Source organism: Budorcas taxicolor, chromosome 1, assembly GCF_023091745.1.
Source record: "Budorcas taxicolor isolate Tak-1 chromosome 1, Takin1.1, whole genome shotgun sequence".
Taxonomy (NCBI): Eukaryota; Metazoa; Chordata; class Mammalia; order Artiodactyla; family Bovidae; genus Budorcas; species Budorcas taxicolor.
This window is the reverse complement of record NC_068910.1, coordinates 43,941,880-43,953,151: the sequence shown is the minus strand read 5'-3', so window position 1 is coordinate 43,953,151 and position 11,272 is coordinate 43,941,880. Positions and strand designations below refer to the sequence as shown.

The 11,272-nt window shown below is 43.6% G+C and overlaps 1 protein-coding gene across 1 annotated transcript in view; it reads right to left on the bottom strand.

The window, feature by feature from the left end:
- Positions 1-1,313: 1,313 nt before the first annotated feature.
- Positions 1,314-11,272, bottom strand: part of IRAK2 (interleukin 1 receptor associated kinase 2) — a 54,350-nt gene continuing 44,391 nt past the window's right edge. The window contains exons 10-13 of the mRNA XM_052641957.1: positions 9,892-9,954; positions 7,685-7,885; positions 3,918-4,209; positions 1,314-2,294 (exon numbers count right to left, since the gene is read on the bottom strand). Coding sequence (XP_052497917.1) covers positions 2,182-2,294; positions 3,918-4,209; positions 7,685-7,885; positions 9,892-9,954 — 669 coding nt within the window. The 3' untranslated portion in view covers positions 1,314-2,181. The remainder of the gene's footprint in view (positions 2,295-3,917; positions 4,210-7,684; positions 7,886-9,891; positions 9,955-11,272) is intronic.

Sequence of the window (11,272 nt, the reverse complement as noted above, 5' to 3'; positions counted from 1 at the left end):
AAAAAGACAAGAAAAAACAGGATCCAGAATAAATGAAAATACCCTGTGTGTAGTAAAAAATGAGAAATGGAGCCTCAAGATACAAAATTTTTTACGTCTGTGAGTAACCACTCTGTGTGCTTCTAATAATTTTATTGAGATATAATTTACATACCATAAAGTTGACCAATATATAATTCTATTATATTTTAGTATATTTAGAGTTGTGCAACCATCACCATAATCTAATTTTGGAACATTTCATCACTCTAAAATCTTGTGATCATTACCACTTCCCTCCCCAAACCACTCCCTGCTCCCCCACACACACACTCCTAATTTCTGTCTCTATGGATTTGCCTGTTCTGGACATTTCACAAAAATGGAAGTATATATGTTCGGCTTCTGTTAGCATTATCTTTTCAAGTTCACCTATGTTGCTTCAGTACTTCATGTTTTATGGTTGAATACAATTCCATTGTATGCATATGCCACACATTCTGTTGATGGGGCATTTGGGTTGTTTCTACCTTTTGGCTATCATGGATACTGCTGTTATAAAAACTGGTGTGCAAGTTTTTATATGAACATGTTTTCATTTCTTAGATACATAGGAGTGGAATTTCTGGGTCATATGGAAACACTACCCAATTGGCAACTGTCCTCTATTGCTCAAAATGCTTTGGAAACATACTGTTCATAATTTGAAGGTGCTTACCACATCTCAGGTCCTTTTTGGGGTACATAACAGACTCTAGTTGAATCCTTGCAGCCACCAGAGCTTAAGACAAAGGTGTTAGTACAAATCACTGTCCACCTGGGCTGGAGCCCACTCAGATTTCTTATGTACTAGTACAAAGCTGACCTTGCTGGGGGGCTGTTGAATGCCCTTTTACTATCAAAGCTATGAAACTGGTACTTTTTATCCTCCCCCATTGTACAGATGAGGAAACGGAGGCTCAAAGTAACTCCCTAATTTGGCCCAAGATCATCCAACTATTAACAGCCAAGATTTTAGAGCCAGCGCCCAACCTCTTAGCTATACCACTACACCACTCATGGATGCAGAGAAACTTCTCTATATCATCTGGACACACAACTAATTATGATACACATTAGCTTTACCAATGTGTTTTTATCTTACAAAATAAAAAAAAAATCACTATATTAGACTTATTTAAAATAGGACACACTGAATTTAAATTAGCATTTTAACAAAAGACTTGCAACATGACTTTTCAGAAATAAACCCATTGCATAAATGTTAGTTGAATGACAAAAGTAGACACTTAATGTCCTTTTTAAAAATGTATTTAATAAAACAAGATGTGCATTTTCCAAGTATTTCTGTAGCCATGTCTCTACCTCTTCCTCCCCAACAGCCCAGGGAGGGAGAATGAATGAATGCATGTTACTTACAAGGAAACTGAGGTCCCACAGATTAAATGCTTGACTTAATTAGCAGCAGAATCAATCATGAAACTAGTTCCCCTGGTTCTTCATCCAGCCATAAATAACACATACTCTCTAAATAACAGCTACACTTAAAGTATTAGCGTTAGTGAGGTGGGAAAATAAAGGTGCATAGTAAGCATTAAATAAATATCTGTGAGTTGGAAGATTTCCAAAAGAGAAAGCAGAGAAATCTCCAGAGCCTTCTGCCAAGTGTCTGGCATATGTGAAACTTGAGACCTTGAGGAAGGAGTGAAGAACCGAACTGGGACGCAAGTTGAAAGTCTTTGAGGTCATGGAAGTTTGCAAGCGGCTGGTGGCAAATATGACCTAGAGAGCTTAGCTTCGGAAAGTGCCATCAGCACTCAGAATGCTCCAGTGGTTGTCGAGAGTGAGAGCCAGGCAACGGCATCTGCGGGGGTGGTTATCATCACATACTCCCCAGAGCCACAAAATTGCCCACATCCTGGGCTCATGTACCAGGGTTTTCACTTCAGTGGCCTGATAACCCAGAGCTCTGACTGACAAATCCCAGAAAGGAAGAGGACTTCATGGATTCGTGTGTCCTGGAAAGCTGAGTCCTATCTCCCCTGACTCACTCTGGAAAAGTGGAAGTGTCTCTCCGCCTGACCCAGGGGAAGCTGATGTTTGGTGTTTCCTGGGAGATCTCGATTCTTCCTTAGATCTTTTTCTTGATCTGATGTTCATCTTTCCAATGGAGGACGAGGGTCCTCAGCTGTGTTCAAGTCATCAGGGGCCAAAAAGCTCGATGCTATCCAGTTTCTCTTCTTTGTAAAGCAGGATATTCTCCATGAGTTTCCTTTTGGCCTCATTGATCTCGATTTTCCACGAAGTCTCTGTAGCTGACATTCAATGTAAAGAAAAGCAACTTGAACAAAACGTAAATACCTTTTGCGACTACTGACAGCTGGAAATAGTTACTATTATTGTAATTCTAAGAAAGTCAGACTTCGTCAGAATTTTTCACTTAAATCGGGGTTCTGAATCGGGCCTAAGTGGAATGAGCATTGCCACTGCTTCTGCCTTTGCAGGGAAAACCTGCCACCTACCCCTACCTTTCAGAGAGGAAGGGCTTCCATGTTTCTCCCCTGGAAGTGGGGGACAGTGTTAGAATGAAGCTTACTCTCTTTTTTTCCTCTCACTTCCATGTAGGAAGAGGAACAACAGGAAAGGTCAGAGTCTGAGACACTCAGAGCCACGTTTACTAGGGGAAGAGGATGCTGAATTGTCAAGGCCTTCTGAATGTTTATTTCAGAAGGAACCTGGTGTATTTGGAGCCAGGAGGCAGAAAGAGAAAGTATCTTTGGAAGCGGCTGCCAAGCTGTGAAGTGAGGATGCAAAGGCAGGTGGCGACAGACCACAAGGAGCTTTGCTAGTCCCAAGGGAAAGTTTTTACTTGGTCTCTAAGTGCAATGGGGAACCACAGAAGGGCTTTAAACGAGGGGTGACAGGAGTCGTTTTTAAAAAACCAGGATACAGGATGCTTGGGGCTGGTGCACTGGGATGACCCAGGGAGATGATATGGGGAGGGTAGTGGGAGGGGGGTTCAGGATTGGGAACTCATGTACACCCGTGGCGGATTCATGTCAATGTATGGCAAAACCAATACAGTATTGTAAAGTAAAAAAAAAGAAACAAAAAAGTTTCTAGGATGTAGGCAAGTGAGGACTCTCTAACTCGTCATTAGAATTATAAGCTTCCCTAATCTTTTTGATGAGTGTTTGGTAGAGAACATCAGAATTTTTAATGTGCATTTTGCTGGCATAGAAGTAATATTTATAATGTGATTAACCCTAATTTAAATGATATACATAAATAAGTTGAAGAATGCTCACTGTAGATTTGTTAAAATATTAGAAAATTGGCACTAATTTTCCAGTTTTTCCTATAAGAAAAAGCCAATTTTGTTCTTCCCTGTATAGTTTCCCAATACTGTTATCTTTTACAAATATCATACACTATATTTATAAGTGGAAGCACACATAATTATCTTTCTTATATCTAGTAATGGTGATTCAGAGGGAAGCATTTTTATATGAAAGAGAAAAAAGTAAAATCACTATTAATAAAAAAAAAATTAAAAACCACAGTGGCTGGTCCCTGGAAGAAGAACTGGTGAGGGACCAGAGCAGATCAGGAAGGCCACAGGGAGGCTGTACAGTCATCCAGCAAGAGGAGAGTAGTTTAGACAAGGGGGAGGGTTACGGGGACAGGCAATGCAGAGAAGCAGATGGAGGTGAAGGATATTTAGGTCAATAGAGAGGCCTGAGTGAGGGACTGGACATCGGGCGGGGGGTGGGGAGGGGGGGGGACGGAAAGGAGGATGACTCTCTTCATCCAGTCAGCTGGCAGGTGGACAGCTGAATAACAAAATTAATGCATGAATGAGGGAGAAAAGGAATAAATGACAGGCTGAGTTAAGGGACATAAGTGACCATGTATAAGTACTGAGACCCCATGCTTACCATCCTGGGGAGGCTCTGGAAGGGCACAGGCCTCAGCGGAGGAGTCAGCTTCCTCTGCTCCACCAGCCAGCAGCATGCCTTCTTCATCCGCTGTCAGAGGAGGCGAGGAGGTAGCCCCAGCCCAGGGTGCAGCCCTCATGGGGTAGGAGGCATCCAAGCTGGAATTGTCCACGTCATCTGTTTCTTCTGGGGTGTTGGAGGAAGAGCCTGTGCCCTCAGAAAGCCCACTACAAGGGAGCGAGGTCTCCTGACCTCTCAGCTGCTCTTCCACAGCAGACACGGAGCTACACACCTTGGGGAAGAGAGACGAGAGCACTCATCAAGAACTCTTTCTGAAATTAAAAATCTAACAGATCTCCCAGGCAGGGAGAGAGAGAGAGAGACTGAAGAACTAAATGACTGTTGCTTTGCCTGGAAGAATAGCATCCTTCCTTTGAAAAGAGCTGACCCCATCACCGTCGACCTCAGCACATGACCCAGATGGGTCAATCTCAGTATCCCATCCCTGTGACCTTAATGATTGGTCCAGATTTGACCATGTGACCCAACTAGGCCAATCAGAATCCTTCTCTGGGACTCTTGCACCTAATATTTATTGAGGAAACACTGTCTTTTCCTTCCCAGTGGCACAGCCAGATACCCTGCCTCACAAAGAAAACGTGTTTACAGTAGGAGAAAATGAAGCTCCCACACAGAGTAAAGCAGGGGCTAGAGATGGGAGTGGTGTGCGGGGGTAGAGAGAGTGAGCACAGGGGCCAAAGGCGCAAGAGAGTCAAACTGCTGTACTTCTGTTGGTTGAGACTGTAGGCCTAGGTGCCCCAGCAATGCCTATCCTGCCTGTGGTGTGGTTAAATGAGCCAATAAATCGCTCATTCACAGGCTCCCTGCTTTCTTCTCTTTCTCTTTCTGTTTACATGTCTGTGTGTCTGTATCTAAGAATTTGAATTGAGTTTCTATCACTTTCAACTAGAAATGCCCTAAGTAATATAGATACTGCACCTGAGGGCTTTTCTGGTTAGGGAGGTTAGGAAGATTAAAGGCAGGCAGGGAAGAAATATTTCTTCCTTACACACATATTCTCTCTCATACAAATGGCACACAAACCTACCCTTAGTAAAAATAACAAATCTCAGTTGCTCAGTGCCTTGCAATTTACACAGCACCTTTGACGCACAACGTACAGGGAGTTCTTATAAATAAAAATTTAAAAGATCAGAGAGGTTAAGTTCCTTGCCCAAGGTCACCCAATCAGTGAGTGGCAGAGCTGACCACTAAACCCAAGTCTGCTTGTCTTCAAGTCCAGGCCTTACTGATCTCTCATCTTCCTATCTTGGTTGTGAAATACTGGGGACGAGGACCATTTCTCATTCCTTTGTGTATATGTATAGTCCCCTGTCCCTTTTATTCTACATAGCAAATGCTTCCAGGCCCAGTTCAAATGTTACCTTTTGAGATAAATCTTCACAGAATGTACTCAGTAAATGTTTGTCAAGGTAAAAACTACAGAACTACATAACTTGGTTCTGGCCTATGGGGTGTGAGAAAAAGTGATGTGTGCATTTCCAAGTCCCACCCTTAAAAAGAAGAGGATTAAAAAAAAAGAAAAAAAAAGAAGAGGATATGTTCTCCTCTTTTTTTTTTTTTTCTCCTCTTAAACTCCCTTTCAGTGGTTGGAACGTAAATGTGATGGCCTGAGCTACAGCAGCCTTCCTGGACTCTGAAATGGAAGCCACATGATAAGGATAGCAGAGCCATTTTACAGGAGCCTGAGTCCCTAATACTGAGACACTGCCACATCAGCTCTGGACTGCCAACACTCAAACTCCTGAGCTAAAAAGAGTAAATTTCTATCTCCCTTATTTTGGAGTCTCCTCATCATAGCAGCTTCTTTGAATGTACTTTAACTGATACCCTGAACAAAAGAATAAAATGAAGGAAGGTTGCGGGAAAGAGATCTTTTTAAAGCATAAGTCTGATTATGTTCTGCGCCTGCTTAATACCCCCAGTGACTTTCTCCAAATCCTGACTGTGCCTGCAAAGCCCTCTACTGTCAGGTTTTTTCCCCAGCAGCCTCATCACAAGCCACTCTGCCCCATACACTCTGTGTTCTAGCCACCCTGGCCTTCTACCCGGCCCCTGACCTTGCTAGGATGGCGCTCAACTCAGGCTATTTGCATGCATTGTTCCTTCTGCTTGGATTGCTCTTCATTTGCTTACATATTACGTCTTCGGGAAAGTCCTGGGTGGGGCTCCCCTGTCATACACCACTCACCAGGCAGTTACTGCACAATGTCTGTGAACTCCAGGAAAGCGGAACTGGCTTGCCTTGTTCCCCATTTATCCCCAGGGTCTAGCACGCCACTGCTGAATAAGCGAATGCGCTCAGGTAACTGAAGCCAGCCCAGGCTGAGACTCGGGACTTGGTCTCTGGCTCCTGCCATGCCCCGGTGCAAAAGATGGTGAACCTGAGGCTGAGCCAGGAGTCCAGCGGGCTCTGACCAAAAATCCCTCTGGCCTCATCCCCACTTCTCTGGGTCTTGACTTCGTCTGTAAAATGGGAGGCTTGGCTGTAAACATTGGTGTTTGAAGGCTTTGTTGTTGTTGTTTTTCCAGCTATCAAACCCTTTCCTCAAATAAAATACTAAGAACCCAATACAGTTATGAGAAGTGACAATGGATGTCTGGTTGGAGTCATGGGTAGGGCCTGCAGCTCTCTTTCTTTTCTCTCTCTCCCAAGGAGCCCCTCTCTGCCAGACACCACTTCAAAATCACTCAGCGGGATAACCTCTAAGAGCCCTCTCAGGCAGTTATTTTGTCTTAAAAAAACATAGCAAATTTGGTCCCCAAATTTATACCTACTACCATGGAAACCACCTCTGCATATCCTAGCCATAGGAAAATGTTTATCTGCTGTGGTGGTTGATTTCTGGTGTGTCTGCCTAGTCCATGGGCTAAGAAATGATTCCTTTCTCTGGGACTTGGCCCTGCCACCTGCCAGGCTTGACACCCCTAGCCAGGAGGTTTATATACTGAACTCCTACCTTACCTGATTGCCAACAGGTGGACACCTGACTCTAGCTAAGCCAATGAGTTTCTCTCACTAAGAGGTTGAAATTGGGGCCTGGAGACTTGGCCACTTACTGAAAACAGAACTATGACATGTAAATGAATATGGCTGTATTCCCTGACCAAGAGGATGCTGCTAAGTCGCTTCAGTCATGTCCGACTCTGTGCAACCCCATAGACAGGAGCCCACCAGGCTCTGCTGTCCCTGGGACTCTCCAGGCAAGAACACTGGAGTGGGTTGCCATTTCCTTCTCCAATGCATGAAAGTAAAAAGTGAAAGTGAAGTCGCTCAGTCGTGTCTGACTCTTCGAGACCCCATGGACTGAAGCCTACCCGGCTCCTCTGTCCATGGGATTTTCCAGGCAAGAGTACTGGAGTGGGTTGCCATTGCCTTCTCCGACCAAGAGGATGGAGGGAAGGAAAAGGGGCCCACAGAGAGGACAAGGAATAAAGCAGGTTCAGAGAAAACAGATGGACTTCTGTTACATCTGAGAGTATGGTCCGAGGTACCCTCAGGACCTCTGACTCCAGCTTAGCTGCTGTCAGCTCCAGCAGACACTGCTGTTTGCAACCAAATACGGCTCTGGAGTATGAAATCACTTCTCGGTGAAGGGACTGGTAAAGGGATTGTAATGGGCCCCTTGTAAAGCCGACTCACAAACAGGGCTCATCACTAGGGAAGGGCTGAGCTGCAGGCTCACCTCTGCCAGGCTGGCGTTGCGCCTCCGCAGACAGAGGCAGGCGGCCATGACCAAGGCCTCGGCGTGGGCCTCCAGCAGCCTCCCTGCTCTCTTCTCCAGGTATTTCTGGCAGATCTCCTTGGCCATCTCTTTCTCCACACCTGTCTTCCTGGAGCAGAGCGATGTGGTGCTGCCGGGAATTTCATGGAGCAGTAAATCCTTCTGTGGGAAAGAGTGGAAACACCCCCATGTGAGGTCCAGGGGTGTGGGGTACGTGTGCCCCACCCACCTCCAGGATGGCACCAGAGCTGCAAACACTCCGAAAACCAACATGGTTTTTAAAAAATAATTGCGAGGATCCCAGAAACAAGTAAAATAGCCAAGAATTGGAGAACAGCTAAATTCCTCACATGTACAGGGCATTTCATAGTACCCTCATATCATCATGCAGGGGCTTAACCTTTCTAGGCCTGTGTTGCTTCATCAGGAAAATGGGAATAGGATTAACACAAATTAGAAGACATAGTGCATAAAGTATGGAACTTGACACAGAATCAACATTTAATGCTCTATTAGTGATTGTAATTAATAGTAATAATAGCTATCATTTATATAGTACAGTATAGCATAATTATACCAGTATAGTACAATATAGTATAATTATGCTAATAACTCACCTTGTTAACATTTACAGGAAAATGTTAGGATGTAAGATTCTGGCCCATATACATTTAATAGGAGATGTACTATATAAATAATACTATGTATATTTTTATATTTTATAAATTTTGTACTACATGTTATATTTTATGCTACTTAGCAGAAATCTGAACTATGCATAAAACAGAAGATATGCTATATAAATAACAATAGATATATTACTATATAAATATATAGATATATTTTTATAGCATAAATTATATGTTACATGATACATTTTGCAGGTATGCATTTACTTATATAAATAGGTTATAAATATATTACTTGTATTGATTACATAGATTAAATATAGGAAATTAATACACCATCTGAAACAAATGAGAACCTGTACAGTGATTGCCCTGAAGGAATGGTGTAAGGAGACGCTCCCCAGCTGGCTACTCCCAACGAAATCATGGGTCTTGTCCCATGGAAGTGTGAAGTCTTAACCACCGGACCACCAGGAAAGTCCCTATTGTCGTTCTTTCTTTCTTTATTCCGGCTGTGCTGGGCCTTCACTGCTGCACGCAGGCTTCCCATAGTTGGGGTGAATGGGGGCCACTCTCTAATCAGGGTGTGCAAGGGCTTTTCATTATGATGACTTCTCCTGTTGCAGAGTACAAGCTCTAGGGCTCATAGGCTACAGAAGTTGTAGCACGTGCCTTTAGCTCCCTTGTGGTATGTGGGATCCTAGCTCACGGACCAGGGATGAAACCTGTGTTCCCTGGAGGATTCTTGACCAGTGGACCACCAGGGAAGTCCCCACTATTGTCACTTTTTTAACCAACTCCCAACTGAATCCACTTGCCAGTGCAGGAGACTTGGGTTGGGAAGATCCCCTGGAAGAGGAAATGGCAACTCATTACAGTATTTTTGCCTGGAAAATACTACAGACAGAGGAGCCTGGAAGGCTATAGTCCATGGGGTTGCAAAGAGTAGGACATGACTGAGCACTCACACACGCATATATAAAGTGTCAAGCACAGAGCTGGGCTGTATCATTGTATTTTTGAAATTGACACTATACACACACACGTATACTTGAATGAGAGTTGTTATAAACCTACAAAATAGAAATTATTTAGAAATTATCATAGAAACCTAAAAGGGCTGAAATTTACTTTCACCACTTTAAAGACAACGGCTACGACTTCCCTGCTGGTCCAGAGATTAATACTGTATTTCCATTGCTGTGGGCGTGGGTTTGATCCCTGCTTGGGGAACTGAGCCCACATACTGCATGGTGTGGCCAAAACAAACAAACAAACAAACCCTATTTGATTGCCTGACATGTAGACAGAAGAAATGGATTTCCCCCAAACTTTCTAAACTGTATTTTCATGCAAAAGTAGTTGTTGTCTGGCTGGTGAAAGGGGAAGGTTACAGCTGCTTTGCACAGGTACAAACCACACCCTGGATTTAGGCCTCATTAGCGATAAAAATGGGTCCAGATGGGTCCAGTGGAGGTTCCTGCTCTCCCCACCCCTTGACCCCTCCTAGCTGCGAGCCAGAAGGGTTGGTTCCCTTACCAAGTAAACTGGGCTCCGGTTGTTGTCCATCGCCGGGATGCCTGTGAGGACCTCGGCTAACACCTGGAGGGAATACGGAGTTAGCACGGTTCGGACACACATGCACAAGTTCACACAGGAGATTCTGGCCAAGAGAGAAGCTTCTTCTCAGGAATACAGTCTGAGCTTCAGGCCTGGCTCTGTCATTTGCCAGCATAGACACTTGCCCCAAATCTGGAATATGTAAACATCACTAAACACCTTCTCTAGCTAAACACGTCACTCAGCTGCTAGGAGAGGTTTAAACTGATAGCAAAGCAAGGAGGATGAAAACCAAATGTGCATGTATTACCATCAGATAGATACACACACACAAACACACACACACCTTTCCCTCCCCCCCCCATATATATATAAACATCTGTATACATACATACATATGTATACACACACACTATATATTAAATATATTTTCATTTAAAACCCATCAAAAATGGTAAGCAGGCACTGCTATGTTAATCTCAAGAAAAGGAGGAATCTACATGCAGATACCTATTCCAGACAGAAAATCTTGGCAATATCTATAGCATTTTCATCCACAGGCTTTTATTAACATTATTTGCTCATTAATTCATCCATTCATGAAAGGAGCACAGTCCTGAGCTGGTGTAAGCCACCACCAAACTGACAAACTGTGATTTGTATCTTAATAAATGCAAGAGCTGCTTTGAACAGAAATTCTCAGCGGAGGTAACAGCACATTGGCTATGGAGTCTAGCCAGTCACATAGGCCTGGGTTCACATTCTGACTCTGTTCCTTACACGCTGGGGTGATCTGTGGGCAAGAAACTAAAATGTGAGCCTGTATCCTTATCTGGTACATGATGATCTAATGACTGTATATATGAGGGAGTGGGTACTCCAGCTTAGTGTTAAATCTCCCTCCAACAACTTCTCTCAAAGACAGAATAAGGTCTAATTACTGCCAAGAAGTACAAACTGGAATCAAGATTGCCGGGAGAAATATCAATAACCTCAGATATGCAGATGACACCACCCTTATGGCAGAAAGTAAAGAGGAACTAAACTAGGCCTCTTGATGAAGGTGAAAGAGGAGAGTGAAAAAGCTGACTTAAAACTCCACATTCAAAAAATGAATATCATGGCATCCAATCCCATTGCTTCATGGCAAATAGATGGGGAAACAACGGAAACAGTGACAGACTTTATTTGGGGGGCTCCAAAATCACTGCAGATGGTGACTGCAGCCATGAAAGTAAAAGATGCTTGCTCCTTGGAAGAAAAGCTATGACCAACCTAGACAGCATATTAAAAAGCAGAGACATTACTTTACCAACAAAGGTCTGTCTAGTCAAAGCTTCGGTTTTTCCAGTAGTCATGT